Below are 24,108 nucleotides of genomic sequence, written 5' to 3' on the forward strand. Positions count from 1 at the left end.
GTTTGAAATCAACGAGAGCTTTCCAGGCTAACACTGTGGACACTTGGCTTTTCCGTGGCTGAAAAACAACTGACCAGTGAAGGCTCTCCAAGGCTCTCTTTATTATCAGAATATCAACTTTATCGGCTGATAAATAAGATGCATTCAAATTCTACAAAAGCTGTTATTAGCTCAGCAAATTGCACTGGACCTTTAGTTTGCACTCTGCAGCTGATATGCTTGTTTTTCCTGCACGTTTAGTCGTTGAATTGCACAGGCATGTAGAGATTATCCTTTTATTTTGAAAACCTTCTGGAAGTGAACGGTTATCTCCTCTGTCTTGAGGATTTTGGATTTTTTTTACAGTTTTATACACTATTTCATGAGAGCTGGGATTCATATTTAGCCTTTTGACCTTCCTGACTGTTTTTATTCTGCAGCAAGACCAATGTTTTATTGGAGCTGTTGTCACCACACACAGTTTTCGTGAGTGATCCCTTGTATTCTGCCTCTGACTTGCTGTTTTTTCTGCAGGTTTTAGTCGTTGAATTGCACGCGTGTGGAGATTATGCTTTTATTTTGAAACCCGGAAGCGAGGGGTTATCTTCTCTTTCCAGAGATTTTAGTTTGTTTTTCACACGATCTTATGAGCGCTGACGTCCATATTTAGCCTTTTATATATTAACAACTAGCTTCAAAACATTTAGAATCTCGAAAACCAATCGTTTGAACCGGCAACATATTATATTTTACATAATATTTAGGATATTCCAGCACCGGAAGCGAGAAGTTGTGCGGCAGTGAACACGGTGAGCTTGACGGAGGAAGACGTCAGGATCATGGCTGCAGGATAAACCATCAACAACACGACAGAGCCACGGTCAGAGAACCGTATCCCGGGCTGGTGGGTTGAGGGAGGCCGGGTGCTGAGACCATGGTGACTCCTGTGGACCATCGGACCCTCGGTGGTGATTCACCGGGCTGTTGACAGAAGAGCACCGGGGACAGGGCTCGACCTTGGCGGACGTTGCCATGGATGTGACGCGGATGGTCGGGGACGCGGGTCAGTTCCTCAACAGAGCGATTCAGGTAAAGATCGAGTCCCTGGTTACTGGTGACTCTGAATTTAACTGGGATCTGTGGTTCTCTAACAGGGAGTAAATGCGTTTATATCAAGAATAATGATCGTGTTTATATACATCAAATCACTGCCAGTGATTTATTAGGATCATCGTTAGCTCAAAGTGATAAGAATAAGTCATAAACACTAATACTTATTGAGTATCTATGTATCATTTAATATCTATCCTTATTAAGTAAATATCTATCTATACTTTGATTTTAGTATAATCGGTATTTGTTATATATCCATCTATTGATACATATATCCTTATTTATTATCTATATCTATCTATGTATCTCTCCTTATTTAGTATCTATCAATTTATCCTTATTTAGTATCTGACTATCAATGTATCCTTATTTAGTATCTATCTATCAATTTATCCTTATTTAGATCTATCTTTCTATCTGTCTATCCATCTACAATATCTAGCTATCTCTGCTTATTTAGTATCTATCTATCAATTTATCATTATTTAGATCTATCTATCTGTCTATCCTTATTTAGTATCTATCTATCTATCTATCTATCTATCTATCTATCTATCTATCTATCTATCTATCTATCTATCTATCTATCTATCTATCTATCTATCTATCTATCTATCTATCTATCTATCTATCTATCTATCCTTATTTAGTATCTATCGATCCGAAATCAAACCCCAGCCTTCTGTGTATGTCTTCGTATTTATATGTGTGGATATTTGTTTTCCTTTAATTATAATTATTCATCCAGAGGTAAATTTAGTGTTAATGTTAATAATGAATAATGTTAATAATGTAGGCTCTTATGTTTGAGGTAGGCTTGTATCATTAGGGGCCTTCCCTAAGGGCCACAAAAATCAAGCCACAGAATTCTATGTACATATGTATTTATGCATCATGGGCTCTTAGGCACCGAATGCTGCCGGCCCACCTCAGACCTGAGAGAATATACGTGTGTGTCTGTTTGTGTGTGTGTTTGACTGTTGCATATTGCTCCACTCTTATCAGTGAATAGGTTGGATTCAGGCTTTAATGTTGTTCTGTTGTTCCGCTCCAGTACACAGGGGAGACCATCGGCCAGGCGGACAAGACAGATCTGGGCCCAGGTCTGGAGGAGCTGCTGTTACTGGCCGACGCCACCAAGACCTGCACGGACAAGATCATCTCCCAGACCGAGGTGGTGCTGCAGCCGAGCACCGGTGAGACACCAGGCTTTATTTATATCGAGGTCGGTCTTTGGGAGATGAACATTCAACACAAACAATTATTATTGCTGTTTTCTTCTATTTATTGAATGAGTATTTAATACAAAGCAGCCATCATTGCCTCTACACTGACCTATACAGGGTATTTGTTTTTTTTTTAAATTGAGAAATTATTCTGGATAAACCTCTTATAATAAAAAAAACTTTATTCTAATCTTTCATATGTCTCTGCAGAGGAAAAACACAATTACTTGTATTTATGCAGAATTAATTAAACGTGATTTTGGGGTACTATGATTTCAATAAGGAATCATATCATCTAATTAAAAACAAAATTAAACCTACGTATGATACTTGTGTACGAGATACTGTAAATAAAGATAATCTACGGCCCAATTTCACCTGTCACCTTCAAACCAGAGCGTGCTGTGGTCACTGCCATCAAGTGAACACTAGATCTGATGCTTCTCTCTCTCTGTGGTTAAACTACTGACGCATGACCCTGAATCTTTTCATCTGGGACTCCATACCTCACATTTATTTGCTCTCCCACAATCCATCTCCCTCGTGCCCTTCTGTTTGCCCTGACTGTTACTGTCCTGCACAGATGAATAGGTCTGGTTTTTCTTTTGCCTCTTTGAATCCAATTACCTCAGCTAATGGAATTATGAGTGGACGTGACCTGTAATCTATCAAATGAGGAGAGTGTTCAGCTGCCAGAAACAATAATCGTGCACGTGGTTTTTCTATCGACTGAGGGCTCTTAGTTCTTCAGCACAATCCTTTTTTGTTTACTTTACATTTACCTATTATGCATGGGCTTATGGGAAGGACCGGCAATTTGCAGGCAGCTGTCTACTGTTCTGCTCTTCATGTACTGTCATTGTGATATAAAATAAGGGAAACTACTTTTAAATATTAAGTGTTAAATTTAGTAAATAAAACCTACTGGGCAAAATATAGGCATCCAGAGGTCATTGGACAGATAGAGTCAAACAAGTGTGGACTCTTGAAAGACTTGTTTAGTTTGTCTTTTACCTTCATGGACTTCTGAATTCTTTTAAACAAATACAGAAAACACCGAAGATACATTTGTTGGATTCCAGACATGAAAACCCTTAAACCTGAATTGACCCCTGACCTCTGATGAACAGGAGCACGACTGGAGGACCGGCTCTATGAGCATCTTGAATGGAGCGCCCCTCTTCGGCCTCGTGCCCTCGAGGTTCTGGGTAACGAAATGACCCAGGCCGGGCTGGAGATTGGGTCCAACACTCCGTATGGTGAGTGCAAATTCTCCTGAATATCGATGTGGTGACAAATTGTGTGGTCTCAGCAGTTTGCCGATGTACCTGTGTGTGTTGCTTTTCAAGCTGTGGTGTGTTGTGTATTTAGGAACGGCACTGCTGAGGTGCGGAGAGGTTCAGAAGCAGCTCAGCGACGCAGAGAGGAAGTTTGTCCAAAGCACGAACATCCACTTCCTCACCCCTCTGAGGAGTTTCACCGAGGGAGAACACAGAACCATACAAGTAAATCACACTAGTGCACACACACACCCATAGTCTGCACAGCATGGCATTTATTTAAAAAAAACTCTATATCTCTTTCCATGTTTGTTTCTGTTGTGACTTGTTGGTAGGATGAGCGCAGGATGTTGTTGAACAAGCGTCTGGACTTGGACATCGCTAAAGGCCGACTGAAGAAAGCCCACGAGGCCGATCAAGAGTCCCGAGTGAGTCCCGGTGGTTGATTTCAAAATGTAGCCTTCAAAGTACACATCAGTTTTCTTTAATACTTTTTTTTATTTGGTCTTTTCATCAGAACCTAAATGCAAACCCGCTGGACGACGCCTACATGTCTCAAGTCTCCTACATGTTCAGCTTCCTGCGTGTGAAATGGCTGAAGGTCAGTGGCTGGACTCATTGAGACAAAGATAGACGCGCTGAACTTGATGTTTGGTCACTGAGTACATGTCCTGTTCTCCTCTGTCTCTGTCCTCTACACAGGTGTGGGCACAGCAGATCACGCAGGTCAGTTCATCTTTTTGTGCACACAGGATCCATGTAGTGAATATAGGAGGGAAGGCATGGTGGTGCAGTGGCTAGTCAGGATGGAGAGCTGAATATGGTCCTGACGGTGGCAATAACATTTAGCTTTCTATTGTTTAGTTGATTGAGACTTTTTACGGCTTTTAATGGGAAATTTCCAGACACAAAGCTGCTAAAATGTGGATGTAATTGGAAAGATGATTAGTGTGTGTGTCTGTGTGTCTGTGTGTCTGTGTGTCTGTGTGTCTGTGTGTCTGTGTGTCTGTGTGTCTGTGTGTGTGTGTAGGCAGAGATGGAGCTGAGAATGTTTCAGAGTCTGTTCGATCGACAGTCAGAAATTACAAGGCAGCTTCTGGAAGGAATCCACAACACTCACGTACGCGCTCACACACACACACACACACACACCAGAGAGAGAGACAGATTGAACAAATCTTTAAATGTTTTTAAATCCTCAATCCTTCTTTATTTTCGAGCTAAACTGACGTGGCACCATCTGCTTCGTGTTTTACGTGCCTTCCTCTGTTTTTTCAGACCAACCACATGCGGAGTCTGACGGACTTCGTGGAAGCTCAGGCTTGTTTCTTTGACCAGTGCAACCAGCATGCTCAGGGGCTGCAGAAACAGCTGGGGAGGTCTGTGCACTCCGGTTCACTTCACCTAAAAATACACCTTCACACAACTCAAGTCTCTCACAACTTATGAGGGATTTCCATCAATGTTTTTTTATCTGATTGGGAATTTAAATTAAGTTTAAAGTACAATATGAGGATGTCAAACCAGGAGACAAGACTATTGGTTAATTATTTTAAAAACAAAATCAATAATGTTTATTTGTTTATTATTTAATAAGCACCTGTACTTAAGAACTTAATATTTAAAACAAAGCATGAAAATGAGTTGAATTTGGTAGAAAAACTTTCAATCAACTAATAATTACTGATATTAACGACTAGTCATGATTTTGTTTCTTCTCGCAGCATCCCCGCGGTTCTCTGCTCCAATAACTGGCTCTCAGAAATAAGTAATCAGCCATCAGCAAGTAACCATGTGACCAACGAGTCCACTGGATCAAACCAGGTCACTCGGATTCCCGTGGTCGTCCAACAGCTTCCAGACTTCGATCAGGACTCGTGGACTGAACGTCCGTCATCAGACTCTGACAAAACGACAACAGGTTCATCTGTGCACACTCAGCCACTGGACCCGGCAAATAACAACAACAACAACAACAACAACAACAACAACAACCAGTCAAGTGACTTCCATGAGATCAGTGACCATGCAGCGGCCAATCAGGCAACTCTCCATGTCTGTGCTTCAGACTCAGACAATCACACAACAGCTCAGCTCCCAGAAGCCAACGGGACTGGCGGCGTCCACACAACAACCGACGGGACGACTGCTGAGTCTCCAGCTGCAGTGGCCGATGGTTCAGGTCACTCAGCGACGACACCCTCCTCTCAACCTTCACAACCTCAGGCTGCAAGCGCAGTGTCTCGTGAAACCATGACAACCAGCGCCGTGGCCGATGAAACGGGTAATGATGAGCAGCCCGCCATTAATGGAGAAGACGTCCAGGAGTCGCCAGCGTCTGCCAGTCAGGATGTGGTCGAGTAGAGACTGAAGCTCGTCAGCTGGGAATCACTGTGATGGAGGTTCAGATGAATGACACCAGTGGTAACAGACGTGGTGGAGCTGAGGAAACAGACGGGATCAGAACGATGCAGATACTCGATTATTATCACGTGTGGTTGGAAAAAAAGAAGCTTTAATTAATCCCATAGGGACGTAACTGCAAAGTGGTTGTAAAAGTGCTTATTCTCCTAGTGCCAGTAGGATCATTCATGTATTATTAATGTCGTACGAGCATAATGACTGTTGAGTGTCAGTCCTGTGTCGTCGTAGTAGAGGAAACTGGCCTCAGGCTGCAAGTCCAGGCCGGACTGAGTGTGTTACTTCTGCAGTGTGCGACAGTAACACGCAGATTCCTGTCAATATCTAAAAAAATTATGTTTCACGCATTTAAATGAACAAAGAACAACTAATCTATCTCCGTGCCAAGTGTGTATATGTGTTTGTGTGAATACGTGAATTCATGGGTGTGTGTTCATGTCTGTCTGTGACCCGTGTGCAACCCGTCACTTGTGTTTACAGCTCAGCCCCAAACACACGACACCTTCAGAAAGAAGTGTGCGTGTGTGTGTGTGACTTTGTACGAGTTGAAGTCATTTTCCATAATGAAACATGTCACTTGTGTGTGTGTGTGTCTGTGTGTGTGTTGCAGAGCCCAGCGAGGCGACAAAACACCCGGAGTGAACAGGATCTTTATGCTTTTCCATGATGCAAAGATATTCCTCCTGGTTCCTACTCTGGGTGTGTCCCCCCCGTGCACATGTCAAATCACACTCTCACCTCCCACCCCCCTGCAAGCCCCCATTAGGTGAAATGGGTAGAAGTTTCCAAAACCAGATGTTGATTTTCTCGGTGAGGGCAGCCCCTCTGTACCGTGGTGTGGATCCACTCTGGAGACCCTGGATGGAAACATGTTCCTGTAGCATTGGCTCCTCTGACCTAATCACTGACTCAGCTTTGTGCTTTTTGTCCCAGTTTGTAAAGATGTGTGTGAGGGTTCCTGCTGAGAGTCAGTGTTGCTCTGTGCCAGTTTGAAACTGCACGAACACGCAGTCGACATCCAGGAGAGTTTTGAATGTACGAATCTGAACGTGTGCAAATAAATCTGCCAACTGTGTCATGTCCATTGAGATCAAGTGTGGTATTTGTTTTCCAGCTGAGGTGTTTGTGTTATTTTTATCGTTTAAACCCCCTGTCTCCCTTCTCTGATATATATACACACACACACACACACACACACTATATCCAGGTTAAGGTCAAGTGTTCACATATATCACATCTCCCTAATTAACACCATCCTGACACTGTAAAGCTTGTGGTGAAGCTTGGCACGCTTCACTATTATAACCACACAACCCTTTATGATGTCTGGTCGTGTACGATACACACCACAAGCCCTTCAGCTAACTCACACACATTGAAACACGACCCCGAAAACACTCGCAAAAGTGTGTTTCTAGCGTTTCCTGCTCCCACTCCCTCACCCCCCCCTCCAGTTCGCGGCCGTAAAGACTGATTAGATCGATAAAACCCAGGTTATGTGATATTGATCTCAGTAAAGTCCGGAGGCCCGTGCTTCAATAACATCATAAACTCTTATATTACACCACTATATCAGCCCTGGGTTTCCAGAGGGGGCCTCACAGGAGGTGCAGTCAGAGCTTAAAGACAGATTCAACTGGGTTTTGTCCCGGCAGCTTTCCCCATGACTCAGCCAAACAAGAATAGATTCCCCTTCGCTCGGTCATCAGGGTTCCTCTGCCACACTGATGGTCCTCCACACAGTCCCAGCTTATTTTTTTGTATCATTTCCAGGAACCTGTCATCAATGCAGCATCTCTCTCTCTCTCTCTCTCTCGCTGGTGCTCGTGTGATCCAGGAAGGAAGGGGAAGCTGGAGTCGTGTTTTGCACACTGGTTGAGATGAGTGAGTTATGAGAGCTGATGAATGGAACTGGGAGGCTTATAATTACATTTCTATACCTGAGGGGACACAGACAGACATTATATCTATACATAGATAGATGCAGTTTCCTGTTTTATGTGATAATTTTAGTTTTATTTGAGTCATGCCAATAACATCCATTATCTTGAGACACAAGGTTGAGTAGACTTGCTGAAGACGGCAGAGTAAATTAAAACAATGACCATCACAGCTATAACTAACCTCTGTCTATAGGCTCATAACACTTTTAAAATATCAGTTCAGATTCCTTTTGCAAACTATTCCAAATGGCTGCAGGAGAAATTATGGTTGATTGTTATATCTACATATAGAGTCATAAATTAGGGTTAGACAGCAGATATAGGTTAAGTCTTGTGATCTTAGACTGATTGAAAGATAAAACTAAAATAAATTAACTCAGAAAGTAGGGTTAAAATACCCAGAATGGCTGTAGAATAGTGTATAATTTGTAATCATCAGTTATACACCATTATGAATTCATATATTTCTTGCAATTATTTCATTGTTTGGCTGTTTGCTGTATTTTCATGTCTCCATAGTTTTCTCTCATATATTAGGGACAAAAAGGGAAACACCCAACAACACAGCTCTGGTGAAGCTGGCCTGCGTTGGCTCACTTTATAGCATTAGTTTCAGTTTGTGGTTTGTTCAAGTGAAGAGCTGTTGCTGTTTTAAAGCATCTGTTTTTTAACCAGCGTAAAGTCGACCGACAACACCCACTGTCCCAGTTTCCCCTCGCCTCTCTGGTTTCATCGGGACAACCCAGAATCCAGGATCTGTTCCCTCTCTGGACTGATTAAAATTTGTGCGGTACTTTCCACAACACCCAACTTTTATCACCTCTATTCCTCCGTCTTCTCCCTTCATATCTTCCTTTCTCTACTCGTTGTTTTCTTTTTCTGTTCTTCTCAAATCACTCCTCCCCCTCACTGTCAGCTGCGACTGTTATTTTTTGGGGGACAGCCAAACTGTAGGTGTGGTGTGCAGGTTGGTTTGGTAAACAGCGTCTGGCGGCTGCTGATAAATGCTCCTCTGTCCTGCAGGATATTGTGGATTTTGTTCCGTCTTCTTCAATTCCTTGAAAGATGCGATGGAAACTTGACTTCTACGTTTGTAGGGAAACCCAATTAAAGAGACAGGAGGACATGACGAGAAAGTTTGAATGCTCCTTGGTTTATTAACAAGCAACCTCATCCCATTACCTCTTTTAAAAAACGGCTTCTCACTGAAACCCAATGAATCCTGGGATAGGATTGGCCTTGAAGGATCCACACGTTACAGCCTTTGTTTTATTTGTCCTGAATTGAGACACGATTTACTGCCTCCTCAACCAACATTGAAAGATATCAGACCTTAAATGATCTGCAGGTCAGGATGCCCTCTGCTCTCTGATTAAATGGATTATTTTGTATCTGCACTGTAACCAATAGGCCTTATGAAAACATATTAGACCAGGTATTGATTACATGAACATCGTATTTTCCTTCAACAAGTCACATATCGATCTAAATGTAAACAGAGAGAGAATAATATGAGGAAAAATACGTAAACGGACACCGAGGAGGAAAGATGAGCTGTTTGTCTCTATGCATCTTTCAGTTTAACTAAAATCTATAGATTTCCTGGAGGGATCCTTGTTACAGTCATTTGATGGAGCTGAGCTCTGGAGTTTCACACACACTCATGTCCACTGTGAGGTATTTTTAGTGCAGGGAGGAAAGGAAACTTGACACAAATATCCTCTTTCCCTGTGTATCTTTCAGTGAGAACAAGCCACCTTTCTGTTTCCATCCCTTCTTCATCTCTTCCTCTGCAGGTTCTCCCTTTTTCCTGAGATAAACCTGCCAGCTCCTGCTTCAATTAGTCCCCGTGCTACGATTATAGGCTGTCAGATGGACAACACCAGACATAGTTACTGGCAGACGTGCTGACATGTGCTGCTGGGAGCTCAGTCTGGACGTCTGCAGGGAGAAGGAAGGTCAAGGCTTTTCCTCTGACCTTGACATGTCCTGTTTCTGCTACTTAACCCCAACACCTGTTCACCGGAGCACTGTTGTCTATGAGAATGAGAGTGTTTGTCCAAAGTGAGACGAGGAAATCTGCTGAATCATCTTCACTGGATGTCTAATAAACAGTGTAACCAGGCAGCAGAATACGACCACAGCCAGAAAGGACATTTTCCCGTGTTGCTATAGCAACTGCATTTCATCTCAAGTGGTAAAAACATAGTCAATGCGAGTTAAAAACATGATCCTGATTCTGCAATGTTGCAACTTTTAGGTTGAGGGATTTGGTGTCGACCCGCCGAGCAGGGAGTGACTCTGAGTCATCAGTGAAGAGGTTAAAAAGCCAGACGGAGCTAAAGTGCTGATTGAAATGTCCTGGAAACAATGTAAATATGAGTGGAGGTGACTCTGCAAATAGAAAAGGAGGGTTGGTAGAGTGGTATGTCTCCTGAAATAACAAAAGAAGGTCCCATTTGTAGGGATTTTTAAAGAGAAACTAGTTTTATATAGCACATTTGTGGGTGGGCCTCTAAATATAGGCTTGTATGTATATTCAATTTAATTGTTAAATCACATTTTTTTCAGTGTTGCTTTTGTTGAAGAATTTATTTCTTATTCTCATTCTCTATTTCTCATTTTTCTTAATATTCTTATTCAGTTTTATTTATTTTTCGTGGTATTTATGCGTGTACAACATGGAACGGCATTTTAATGTGTTATCCCGTCTTGTATCTAAAAAAATAAAGCGAGCACCTTGAACTCTTGAACAGCTCCGAAGCACAGAAATCGAATTACATATAGAGTGAACAATACAAAAAAGAGAGAGATTTAACTGAATAGAGGTTTTTTTCACTGGTTGAGATTGCATGTCGTATATTTTGACCTCACACTGACAGCTTGGCTACTTTACAAGTCTCAGAATAATTCGACTGTGTTTTCTGTGACCCTGAGTGAATGAGAGTGGAAAAGTAAAAGATACGTATGTGCTCCTGTCTGTTTTTGTTAGTATTTAACATAAATTCCGAATTTCGTTTGACCTAGTTTTCCCCATACCCCTGTAATTCTCCCTCTTTCCTCACAATGCTCCTATTTCCCATTCAGGTTGACTTTTAACAAAGTGCCTCCACCAAAGCATTACTCACCCAACCTACACAACAGCCCCCCCACATCTGTCCCACCCTCCCTCACTCACTCACCCTCCTTCTTCTTCCCTCTTGCAGAGTTTATAAGTCAGCACCCACAACAGTTGGCTCAGTGTGAAGAGCTTTACATTCAGTGAAGGAGGCTCAGAGAGAACTTCCAAAATTATTAACAGATTTGTTTTGCGATATTCTTGCCAGCGACGCATTCAAAGCTTCCTCATGCATGTGTTCAGGATCTGTCACGTGCTGTGTGCGCTTGTGGCTTCGTCCTTATGTGTGAACGAGGTTGAGTTTGAAGGGAACTATGCAGACGAGTATGACAATGAGATCTCTCAGGACCAGCAGGAGGGTGAGTTTCCTTTATTTCTGTTCTGTTTCCTGCTTGTTTGAACATATGCCTCATTGTGAAAAGCAGCATCTCTGATTTCCCTGCCTGATTTAATCAAGCTTTAAGATTCATCCAAAGTGCTTTATTAGATTTGGATTGAAACATAGGTGTCCCGCAAGGCTTTATTCTTGATCTACTTCCATTTTCTGTATAACAAAGATTCAATTTCCCTTTGTAATGTGCAATTTATTTGTGCAGATGAAAAATCTTTAGATCCCAGAAGGGTTTACATATTAAAAAAGATCTCTGCTCTCATATCAAACCAAACTACTTAAATGATAGTGTCAATTTGTGGGACATTAACGCAAAAACAAACCAAGCTATGGGGGAAAATTGTTTTAAATAGTGTTTTTCGTAAATTGAATAAGTTACAAAAAGCTTTAAAATCACAAACCCTTTTTCTCTTGAACATTGAAGATTCAAATATTATTATCCTAAGTATATTGAATGCCATATGTGAAACCACTGTATTGTGTATGTTTCTGTCTTACTACATGTGTATACTGCATGTTTATTCCAAAAGTACTTAGATAAATACAGCTTGTGATTAACATTGTAATTGATGTATCAATCAACCAGCAATGAAATTATTTCCCGTTCTTATTTTTACTTACTTTATGTGTATAGACAGTGGAAGAAAACACTTCTATGGAGACTATGCTGTTTTGTGTATGGAACCTTTACTATAAAGAATCTTCTTCATCTTGACTCATGCTGTCAGTCCATAGAACACTGGTGGGCTAAATCACTTAAAGTCACTGGGCTACCATTTAACTGGTCGTGTCAGTTTATGGAGTAAATATTTGTACTCTATGAAGAAGTAATGAGTCAATTATTGACTAAGTTACGTACTTTTCCAAGATTTATGTACTTTCTTAAATTTTCCATCACCAAAACTACTTTGCTGCTACTTTGAGTTCAGCTGTCTTTGCTTTGGAGATATTTATTCTTTTATGACCTTATTGTAGCCTCGGTTATGAAATCCATTTGTACCATAATCTTTTATATCCCAATGCTGTATCCTTGGAAAATACATTTCTCATATCCACTAAAATGTCACCCTATTATTCCAGTTTTTTTGCTTTCTTCCACTAAATTTAAGTACCACAACCAGTAAATACACTGATAATATTTGGTTATAATTGGTTTATATAAATGTTAACAACCTTGTAGTTGTCTATTCGACTTTATAAGTGATGCGTCCTTGTGGTTGTTGTCTACAGCCGAGTCTCAACCTGCACAATGCCAGCCTGAAGGTTTCTCTCGCTGGGACAAGCTCTTCATCGCTCTGGAGGACTCACACATGAGGCAGCTCATGTTACTGGCGTCTCTGGACCAATGCCGTGGAGGAATGGTCTCTCTCGGGGCGCAGGTGCAGAAGATGGCCAGCGGGACGTGTCAGCAGTGCGTACACAGCGTGGAGTCGGTGTGCCGGGCCCAAGCGGAGCAGGCGAGTCTCGGGCTGCAGCGCGGTCTGGTGGAGCTCAGGCAGGAGGAGGCAGCGAGGGAGAGGAGGTTGAACGCCACCATGCAGATGCTCCTGCACAGCAGACATGAGGAGAAGGTCATGTCTGCTGGCAGAGGTCACAGAGCGGCGACATCACAACCGACAGACACCAGAACCAGACACCAACCAACACCAAGACCCAGAGGTTTGGGGGCGGTTCTCATCCCATCAGGCCTGAAGGAGCAGGAAGTAACTCCACCGCTGGACATGGCCACGATGGAACGGGCCCTGGTCGCCATAGCAACAGAGTTGCAGGGAGTTCACCTGCAGCTGATCAAAGTGATAGAGCAAGCAGAGACGTCGAGGAAAAACAGAGGAGACACATGAATCCAGGAGAGGGGAAGAATAATGAAGAGAAATTGACTGGGAACACTGCAGTGATATGGATTTTCTCATTTTGACGTTGTTGTTTTTGTGATGAACTTTTTTTAAACAATAAAATGAAATGTATTATAAATGCTGTGTGTTCATTACAATGAATAAAAACGGATTAAAGCACCTGATCAGACGCATGGAAAGGTTTCCTCCCTCCTCCCACACACTCATCAACTGCCTGTTCTTACACGTGCTTGTCCAGACTTTCGTTTGTGCTTTGCAGAGTTTACACCATCGCCTCAGTGTTTGTGTGGTTGTGGTGAATGTCTGCAAATAACTTTGACCGCAAGTGAGTGGGTCTGAGAATTAGCACAGTGTTTAATTCTGGGCAGGTCTCACCCCCGACTCATTAGCTGCTTTAAGAGTCTGTATGTAAGAGACCATGTCTCACAGTGCTCTGGGTGTTTATGATTCATGAAACCCTGCCAGAACCGCCGCCCGCCTCTGCTGTAGCTGTGCACACACACACACGCACACACACACACACACACACACACACACACACACACACACACACACACACACACACACACACACACACACACACACACACACAAACACACACACGCACACATACACACACACACAAACAAGCACACAAGCACACGTACACTGTAATAAACCACATAGAGTGGCTCGCCTTGACCAGAGTTACTTTCCATGTATTTTACAGTTTCTGTCAAACATTGAGCTGGAGAGGAATAAAAAGACAGAGAGAGCATGAAAGAGAGAAAACTGAATGAAATTTGTGAAAGAATAATAAGAGAAGATGCTTTACTTAAAATAAAGTAAATATTCTCCATTTCAAGTATTATCAGTAAAAGTTACTTAAAGGTTTAAAGTAAAAATACAGCAGGAAAAAAAAACTATCACTGACATGTTATATATTATTTTGTAGCTTTATTACTGGTCTCATACTGGGCGACAAAGGGGAGCTAATATCAAATGATTCATAGGTTTTTAGTTTACATAAATCATAACTCTATAAACTGGACCTAGTTTTCTTTTAATGTAAAATCTGTAGTTTGGGTCTAATAAGTTATTACAGCTGTTAAATGAATGATGTAGTGTAAACTGTAAAAGCATAAATAATTTTAAACCCTTAAACCTACGAACAAGCTTGTTATTTATCTGTATGTATGCCTGTCTATGTTGATGTGTGTTTGTGTGTGTGTGTGTGTGTGTTTGTGTCATACATACTATTAAAACATGGCCAGAATCCAATTACATGATAAAAAATACCTTAAAGATAAACTTTTGCAGGTGAACTCTCTGTGTCAGCTGCAAATGTACATCTGCACTGCAGTAAACTTACATTTCACCATTTCTAAACATGTCTAAGTTTAATAGATTTTAATTGATATTCTCCAGCGGATGACTCACATTTATGGTATTAATGTGTACTCGTTCCCTTGCCAGTCAATACATGCACCTTTGCTTTTAAAACTGCAGCTGGATGAAGATCTGAAGAGGTTTTTTTTATCCTCATCATAATATCACCATAGTATCCTCGGTGGAATGTCCAACTCGGGGGCATTTGTTTTCATTAGAACTCTCCATCTGTGCAGCGTGCGAGTGAGGATTTTAATGAATGGGCGCTTTGTCGGGTGTTGCTCGTTCGTTGTAATGGAGAGACAAAGCAACAAAGGGTGAAAGCAGGAGGCAAAGGATGAGGAGAATAGAGGAGGGTAGAACCAGAAAGAAGAGTGTCAGAGCTGGTGTGTCGGACAGGTAGTTATTACGCATAATGACAGTTTCAGAGCAGGGTTTTTATCAGCCAGCTGCCCGGACACAGCACCACCCTCCCTTTCTGCTTCCCTTCCGATCCGACCCTTCTCTTTCATCCCTGTTTCGTCATCGGCCATCACTCTCCTTCCCTCCCTGCTTCTTATCTGTATGCCAATGCCATCATCTGCTCGCTCTCTACCCCGATTTATCTGCCAGCCAGCAGCCAAGCAGATAGCATCAATCCTCGGCCAAACCTCAGCTGGCTGCTAGACGTGACCTGACATCACAATCCTGTGAAATGTAGCCATGCACACACACACACACACACACACACACACACACACACACACACACACACACACACACACACACACACACACACACACACGCACACACACACAGTCAGGATGACATCTTGACTACAGGTGGCTTCAGGAATGCATTGTGTTCATCAGAGAGATTTTAATGTCACATCACATCGTCACTATAACAGACAACACAATATTGGCACTTTCCCTAAAAGCAAAAGAGGACGATACAAAATAGATAAAGCTCCGATCATGAGTTTAGCAGTCTCTTATGTACAATGGAATCTGGTGATGGAGGGAGTGAGCAGAAGAGAACGTGGACGTGTGAAGAGAAGAGAGAAGGTGTTTATTTGATGGGCGAGTCCAGAATCTCTTCATATTCCTCCCGCTGGCGCCGCCCGCCCCCCCGGGAGGGGAGCAGCTTCATCACCACCAGCCAAACAACGCTGAGTATGATCATCACGCTCCCGACGACCTCCGGCGCAGTGGGAGCCAACGGCAGCACGGCCAGATGCAGCAGCATAGCCACGGGTACCTCCAGGCTCTGAGAGGCGGACACCAGCGCCGGATGGAGGCGTGCGAGGGCGTGCGTCATCCCCAGGAAGGCTCCCACCGAGCAGGCTACCAGGCCCAGGACCAGGCCCCAAGCTGGGGCACTCACGGGCCAGGACCAGCCCTCCTGGAGCACGACCAGGGAGGCTGGGGCGAGCAGGCAGCCCGTCCAGCTTACTGTGAACAAGGCTGTGCCCACTCCCACCCTCTCCTTCAGGGACCGGTACCCGACCAACGCCAGCGCCATCCACAGTCCTGCGAGCGCAGAGAGCGACCAGCCGAAAGCACCTCTCCAGAACACCACCGGGTCGGTCGGTGCATTTGAGTTGCTCTCATCTACTGTGGGAAGCAACACGAGGCCCAAACCACACAGCCCTGCAGCTATGGTGATCCCATCAGGCAATCCCAGCCTCTCCTCCAGGAGCAGGAAGGCCAGCGTCGCCGACAGCGCCGTGGTCGCCAGGCGCCAGGTCGCCGTGGCATTTCCGGGAGAGACAAAGGTCAACGATGAGTAGGCGCAGCAGAGGGAGAGGGAGTAGGCGATGCCGTAACAGAACAGCCGAAGGCGGTAGCCCTCTGGTCCGAAGGGGTTCTCCCCCCTGTGCAGTGGTACAGCCACAGAGAGGAGCTGGAAGATGGATCGAACTAAGAGCAGAAACAGGGGGCCGAGGCTGAAGCGTTCGGAGGCCAGGCGGGTCAGAACGATCAAACAGCCGTGAGCCAGCGCGGCGCAGAGCAGCCCCACCCAGGTGAGGCGAGAGGCCGACACAGATGCTTCCCCAAAACTGGCCAGCTGTTCCCCTACCCCTCTCCCAGAACCCTTTGCTGCTTTGGCCGCCACCTCGCTGCCATCCGCCCCCGCGGCAGCTGGAGGTTTGTGGGCCGTATCCTTGTCTTTGGAGCCAAACAGAGTCAGGGGCCACTTCTTGCTCTCCGTCAGCTGTTTCCTGTCTGACGTCTCCTCCAGGAAAGAGCCAAAGTCCTCAAAAGACGGGGCATCGTCGTAGCCTTCGTCCCCGGGCTGAGGGAAGTGCGTGTGCACCCCCGGCTGAGGGGAGTACGGGGCGTGCGTGGCGTATTTGGCTGTGACAGTGTGAGGGTGGATCTTTACTCTCTTCTTCGAGCTGCCCAGGAGGTGAGAGGACTCCATTTTGAAACGTCAGAGAAGACAGACACCTGTGAATAAAACAAAGAAAGACTTTTTTAAGAGCGACATACGAGATATATTTGTTTCCTGCTCCCTCTGGCAGCGTGTCCCTCTGGAATGCTGCTTGGTATCTCGTTCATCTTTAATACCCAAGATAAGAATAGCGGGAGCGGGAAATGTACAGAAGTCTTTTCGGCTTAAAGTAAAATCAGGTCCACGTCAGCAGGAACATACGGAACCATTATTATAGATGAGCAACGCTATTATCCGGCCTTTCTGTCTTCTGGGATGCCAGAACCTTGGCGGGCGGCGCTAAAGAGACCGTCGTCAATGACAGTTACATAACCAGTGGCTTCCTGCCTAATTTGTCTTTTATCGCTCCCCGTCTCGCCTCGTCCCCTCCCTCTTTCTCCCTCCATACGCCCAAGCAGGGAAAATAGAAAATACAAAGCCTCCGTGCACATGGGTGTGTCAAATTTAGATTTTCACGAAACAGGTACATCTCCCTCCTCCTTTCTCTCTCCAGCTCTCCAACTTTTCTCCTCAGGGTCGAGCCCCACGGATGAATAACTCATAACTGATGTAGTTTGAGCGCTGCAGCAGAACAATATGTCCGTGCAGGTGCTACAAGGACTTGTGCTGCATTAGAGGTTGTAAAACACTCAGCGGTTCACTGGTCACTGTGCAACTGGAGGAGACTTTCACATGTCATTGAGTTCATTCACACAAACGCACATGCAGCACAGTGCTCAGTTATTTCCCTGGTGTTTCTAGGTATTACTCAACATTCATTCACTTTTCCATCATTAATCGTATTGCCTTATGGAAGAATTATATATGCAAAAGACAATACTTTATTATCTTTTATCATAAGAATATATATTATTCTCTGAATGAAAAATGTCCCCAAGTCTAGTTTTTCTTGAGGTTCTGGACTGTATTTATACATCACTGCTGCAATTATTTGTTCAGTTTGAGACAACTTATTTAAAAATGTGATGTTTAGATAAATAATAAAGATCTAACAATAAATAAATACATCAAATAAAGATGAAAACTGAGGCTAAAGATAAATCTATACCTACATTCTGCCCCAGCGATGCTTACACACATTTTAAATTGTGACAGCATCACGTTTAAAAAATGACTGCTCCTTGGAAATTGCTAATTCATTTCCAATTCATACAAGATTTTCACATAATATTACGCTTAAGATGTAACAAACCCAGAATATACAGTTGAACATGACGGAAAACATGTTTTATTTCATGGTTTAACTCATCACGTCACCTGCAGGCTTGACAATTATCCCACGTGTATGTAAAATGTGACTCATATCAGGTTATAAAAACATCATTTCAGTTTTGTAACAGTTAACTGAGCAGTTTAAAAGTCTGGGTGAACGATCCGACTGCGGCAGAATTAGCGGTGGACTGTGTCGCCTCTGCTCGCTCCAGAGATGTGAAGTATTCCCACTTTTAAAGCCCGAGTTGCACCGTTGCAATTACAGCAGCGAGGAGGGTCACGGTGCGAGAGCTCTTTGCCGTGAGCTTCTCTCTGGTAAATGGCAGGTGCTCATAAATAATTTATTATCAAATGGGCTGTAAATACCTGGATTTAAAGATTTAGACTTTGAGGACATTATCTGTGGATGATTGAAATGCATGAGATGGGAATCTGGATTGAATAAAATGATAAACTGCAGCTTTATGCTTTTACAACTTCACTTCACTCTCTCAAGGGAGGGAAAACAGCCCAAGGCACAGGAAAACACTCGAGAGGATCTATTCATCTTCTTCTCTCCAAAGATCAGACGAAATCTGACTGGCTCAAAACACAAAAGGGCATAAAATGGGATCAGGATGTTCCTGTCTGGCTCTTCTCCGATTGTAAAATTAACAGTTGTGGCTGCCGCCCGCCTCTGCAATGCTGCTGCTGCCACCGCTGCTCCCCTCAAAAGCTTGTTTCCACACCTTGTGAGCCGCTAACACCCAAACCCCCCCCCCCCCCCCCCCCCCCCTTTAGACCCAATGTGAGGATGAGATGCAGGAGATAAAGCTCAGAGGAGTGAGGATTCTCTCACTATCCATTAAACAGTGGATAACGTCCTCCCTGGGGTGTCCACATGCATCTTCTACTACACTTCATTTACATTACTAAGGCGTACACGACCATAAAGTATTTTATATTGACTATAAATATGAACGATGCCGTTAATAATTGAACAGTCGGATCATTATACAACTGTCAGTGATTGATCAGAGCAAAGCTGTGCTGTGTTTTTATAGACGTGAAACCTGGGTGCTTATATTGCCAGAGTGATATTGCACAATATTATGTAAGGTGTGTGGTGTTTGTGTGTGTGTGTGTGCGTGAGTGTGTGTGTGTGTGAGTGTGTGTGTGTGTGTGTGTGTGTGTGTGAGTGAGTGTGTGTGTGTGTGTGTGTTTGTGTGTGTGTGTGTATGTGTCTGTGTGTGTGTGTGTGTGTGTGTGTGTGTGTATGATGTCATTCTCAAGGTTATCTAGGTTCCTCTGTGACGCCCCCCTGTGACGCAAAAGGGTTGCAAACACACAAACACACAACACACACGTGCTGGATGTGATGCCACATTTAGATTTAATCAAATAGTGGTTTTATATCATGGAACATCATATTGTATCGTAAAGTATCGTATTGAGTCATAACCTATTGTGTCATATTGTATCGGATATATCACATCTTATCAGGTTGTATCTTATCGTAAACTATTGTATCGCATCGTGAACTATCCTATTGTATCATATTGTATCGTATCATTTCGTAACCTTTCTCGCATTGTATAGTATTGTAACCTATAGTATCGTAACCAATCATATCATACAGTATGTCGTTATCTTCACCTCCTGAATCACATGGTATCGTATCGTCTCGTATCGTTTCGTATCGTATCGTATCGTATCGTATCGTATTGTTTCGTATCGTATCGTATCGTATCCAAACCTACTTATATCTTATCGTATGTTGTCGTATGTTATCGGAGAAGTTACATTAGCATCCATCCTATGTGCATCTATTATGTTGTAACCCGTGACCCATGCCCGAGTCTTGAAAGGAGGGGGGCGCGCACTCGCTCACCCTGGAGTCTTGCGCAAGGGAACTGAATCCAGACAGTCAGTGCTGCGCGTAATGTCGTGTTTTTTACATGTAATCCAATCAATTAACAACCAGCCGCGTTATTTATTGTACATGTTACACACATAGACACACACACACACACAGACACACACACACACACACACACACACACACACACACACACACACACACACACACACACACACACACACACACACACACACACACACACACACACACACACACAGAGTCTCCTCTCACCTGCTTTACGCGCAGACCAGCCGATCCCACCGGGTTGAACCTCTCTCTCTCTCTCCTTCAGCCTCAGTCATTCACCGATCATCTCTCCAGCGCCCCATCTCCTCCTCTCGTCCATTTGTTCTCCTGCTCTCTCGTCCACCCTCTCCTCCTCCTTTATTCCCCTCTCCTCCTCCTCCTCCTCCTCTTCCTCCTCTTCCTCCTGCTGCTGCAGTCGGGAGTGTCCCTGTTCAAGGGCACCTCGGCCGGTCAGACCCGACACCTGCGGTCACCTCACCCTCTCTCTCTCCCTCTCTCGCTGCTGGAGGAGGAAGATGTGTCTTCACCGCCTCCTGTCACACTGAGCTGATACAGATGCTGAGCTGAGCGGGAGAGAGGGAGGGTGTGTGCGTGTGTGTGTGCGTAAGGGACAACTATAATAATAGGGTATGAGCATGCGTGGCAACCCCTGCATGTTACCTTCCTCTTATAGACCTGCAGGAATAACAGTAAACACACTCCTACCAGACTGTGGGACATAAATACTTATTGCTTTTTGTTGCGTGTGCAAAATGTACGTCATCATTTTCTTTTAAGTGTGTCAAGAGGTGAGTTATTGCACATTCTGCAGTCCCACACTGACGCACACAGATTCCCTTCATGTCTTTTCACAAATGTGCTGTTTAAATAGATACTGCACTCTGAACTGTGTATTTCAAATTAAACGATCTGACTTTTCTTTCATTAAAATACATTAACGCTGGGTTTATGAAATGTTAAATTTATTATCTCTTAATGCCACCTATAGTGTTTCAAACTGTAAGGGCCAATTTTTATATTGACCTTTTGGGACGTCTCTACATCATGACATTTATATATACCATATGTATTTAAAAATGTTAACATTTACTAATCAAAGGTGGGGGGCCCACCAGCGACCGCTCGTGAGGTGGAATCTGGAAAGCTGCGTTCATTTTCCGATCTGTGTCTAAATTAAATCCCTAAACCACAACTTCATGTAGAGACGTCCCCCATCTTCTCCTGGCCCTCGGCTGTCACACACCATTTAAGAGTTGTGCTTTGACTATATTCTATAAATAATCATAATAATGTGGTGTTGTACTGTTGGAAAAGCCCAGATCTAGTTGGTCCACGGACTATTCGGAAGTTCAGTGGTTTGGGGTTTGCGTCCCAATCCGTTCGTTGTGCTTTTAAGCGGCACAGCCAGAGTGTATTGGGGCGATAGTGATCAAAAGAGCAGGTGGTTATGCAATGGTTAATGAACTGCATTTTTTTTCTATTATCTATAATTCATGCAGCCATCAGGGGCAATCTAAGGTTCCAGTGGTTGTCCGAACAACAGAGCTATAGGATCCTGTAGGACTTCAAGTTCAGGTTAGCACAGAGCGGTGGTTGAAGAGGAGAATACCAGAACCAGAAGTACCAGAGGCTGAAAGAACAGATGTGGAAGGCAAAGTCCAAAACGGCTCTGACCCCCAAAATGCTGATTCTGGCTACAACACGAGAAGTCTGAGGAGCACATGTTTAAATAGATAGTGAGAATGCGGAGAAGAGATGAAAAATGCAGAGGCAGCTTTTCAAGAAGTTTCTCTCTGTCTTTGTCTTCCCCTCTTTGTCTCACATACTCGGCACAAAACCTCACAAGCTTTCATCTCTCGACAGTAATTGCCTTGACATTTCGCAGCCACGATGCTGGTGTGCTCTGCTCCATTTCCAGCTGTATTAACCTTTTGCTAGTTGCAGCTGTGTCTCTGTTGTTCAGCTGGACCATCGCACCTTTTAGTAACGCACATCCAGGGGCTGCTGCTGTGGTCGGGAACATGAGGCCGACTCCTCCACTGGGACTCTGGGAGATGCACGGTGGTCAATAACAAGTATGTGATCATGAGGATACGATCGAAAGCAAAAGACGTCTCTCCGTGTTCCCAAATCGCCCCCACATATTTTGATTATATAAATAATACAGCCTATAAATATCCACAACACTCTCCTGGGTGATTTCCTTAATTGTCTTTTTGAGAAGAGGATGTGCCAGACTAGACATCATCATAAACCAGGACATTAGACACTTGCAAACACTTTGTGTCCCTTTTTCACAGCAGATATTTTGACTGGTTAGATACAGGTGTTACTGACAACATAACAGAAAACTCTTTTCTCATCTAACAGCAGACAGGACAATAACTGAGAGGAATATTTTTCTGAAAATAGAATACAAGTTTAGTAACTTGCTCACCTCATTTATTTCAGACAAATAAAACTGTGTGATCACAAAGGATTAACCTACTTAAAAACATTTACACTTGCTCTCCTCTCATGTGTCACAGGAACTGAAGTCTTTGATTTAGGTGAGGAATAAAATTCACATTCATGGAAGTTTTAGCTTAGGTGGATTTAAAAGATATCTTTGATACGGTCAGGAAAAGTATAGAATGTCTTTTTTCAGTATTTGATGGTTTGGTACGTCTGCAAAACTTTGTAATGGTAATCAAACAAAGCCATAAATCCAATAGCTTTGTGTGAGTTTTGCCAGGAAACCATGTTGAAAACCATTGGTGCCCAGTTGAAACATGCTGGAATATATCAGGGACAGTTTGTGGGATAGAACTATTTCTCTCAGGAGATGTGTTCCCCTTAAAAATCCTAATCAGCCCTTTGATCATGTCCAACGTTGAACTTGTGCTGTTTAATACAACCAGGGTAATATTTACATGTAACTGTACCTGATATTTGGATGTTAAATATGAGCTCAACATGAATGAATGGAGAACTGATAAGAAAAACCTCATTCACTCGTTCTATAATGGACCTGTCCCTAGGCTATTATTGTGGTAGCCAGTTATTCTTTCTTTCTTTCTTCCTCTCTCCCCCTCCATCTAATCCATATTTTTGCCAAGGGCCATTTCTCTAAAGATGAGGAGGAATATCTACTGTTTCCATGGTTACGGCGAATACATCGGACCCAGCTATTTAGAGCTCTGTTATATTCCCATCACCTGCTCTGCAGCCAGGTTTTGGGAGCACAGGAACATCATGTTTTTGGTGGAGTTGGTGCGTAGCTGTGATAAGAATATGCTGAGAGCAGCAGAGCTGAGCCAACTGCCAGGAGGACGAGAAGAAGAATGAGGGAGCTGACAGGAGTGTGAGGAGAGGCCGGGAGCGTTTTGATGAATTCAAGCACATGTGCGTCAGAATCAAGAAGCTTTCCGTACTTTCTGCCGCTCTCGCTCTCTCTCTCTGGTCGAGAAGAGATGAATTATAGAACATGGTGAAAGACAGAGTTGCAGCAGTCGAGTTTGAGTGGAGTAAACTTGTGTTTCTTTCTTTCTCTACATTCTGCAGCCTTGTCTCTCTTTTTCTTCCTCTGTCTCTCAAACACATCTTCTCTCAGTGTGTTTCTCACTTATCCTCACATACACAAAGCAAATGTGCGTGTCTGCCAATTTCACACTTGGATACATCACCCTTTGCGGTCTGTCAGTTAGATATTACCATTCAGACACAGTGGATTCACAGTTTATTTAACAGTTTATGATTTTCAGAGCAAAAGAATCAGGTCATAGTCGCTGATATTGGTTTCTTATCAGCATCAATCAATATTAGGTCTGTGTACATGGGCCTGGTTTGTGTGCGTTGGGTG

The 24,108-nt window shown here is 43.5% G+C and overlaps 2 protein-coding genes across 2 annotated transcripts; one reads left to right on the forward strand and one right to left on the reverse strand.

Annotated features, from left to right (window-relative positions):
• Positions 1 to 1,011: 1,011 nt before the first annotated feature.
• On the forward strand, positions 1,012 to 5,962 carry LOC133015027 (endophilin-B1-like). The gene is made up of 10 exons (XM_061082169.1): positions 1,012 to 1,068; positions 2,147 to 2,288; positions 3,449 to 3,577; positions 3,690 to 3,823; positions 3,934 to 4,026; positions 4,116 to 4,199; positions 4,301 to 4,324; positions 4,629 to 4,718; positions 4,877 to 4,977; positions 5,323 to 5,962. The coding sequence occupies exons 1-10, from the start codon at positions 1,012 to 1,014 to the stop codon at positions 5,960 to 5,962; spliced, it is 1,494 nt and encodes a 497-aa protein (XP_060938152.1).
• A 9,587-nt stretch (positions 5,963 to 15,549) lies between these two features.
• Positions 15,550 to 20,549, reverse strand: slc35g2a (solute carrier family 35 member G2a). Its single transcript, XM_061083293.1, has 2 exons — positions 20,472 to 20,549; positions 15,550 to 17,124 (listed from the first exon to the last, which is right to left on the reverse strand). Exon 2 carries the CDS (start codon positions 17,096 to 17,098, stop codon positions 15,743 to 15,745), a length of 1,356 nt encoding a protein of 451 aa, XP_060939276.1. The 5' UTR covers positions 17,099 to 17,124; positions 20,472 to 20,549; the 3' UTR covers positions 15,550 to 15,742.
• Positions 20,550 to 24,108: the final 3,559 nt, after the last annotated feature.

Source organism: Limanda limanda, chromosome 12 (genome assembly GCF_963576545.1).
Source record: "Limanda limanda chromosome 12, fLimLim1.1, whole genome shotgun sequence".
Taxonomy (NCBI): Eukaryota; Metazoa; Chordata; class Actinopteri; order Pleuronectiformes; family Pleuronectidae; genus Limanda; species Limanda limanda.

Bases quoted from the DNA above. Each gene is read 5' to 3' on its own strand.
- LOC133015027 (XM_061082169.1), top strand. From the start codon at position 1,012: ATGGATGTGACGCGGATGGTCGGGGACGCGGGTCAGTTCCTCAACAGA. The intron at 1,069-2,146 runs GTAAAGATCGAG...GTTCCGCTCCAG, and splicing joins TCCTCAACAGAGCGATTCAG to TACACAGGGGAGACCATCGG. The intron at 4,200-4,300 runs GTCAGTGGCTGG...TCCTCTACACAG, and splicing joins TGCGTGTGAAATGGCTGAAG to GTGTGGGCACAGCAGATCAC.
- slc35g2a (XM_061083293.1), bottom strand. From the start codon at position 17,098: ATGGAGTCCTCTCACCTCCTGGGCAGCTCGAAGAAGAGAGTAAAGATC.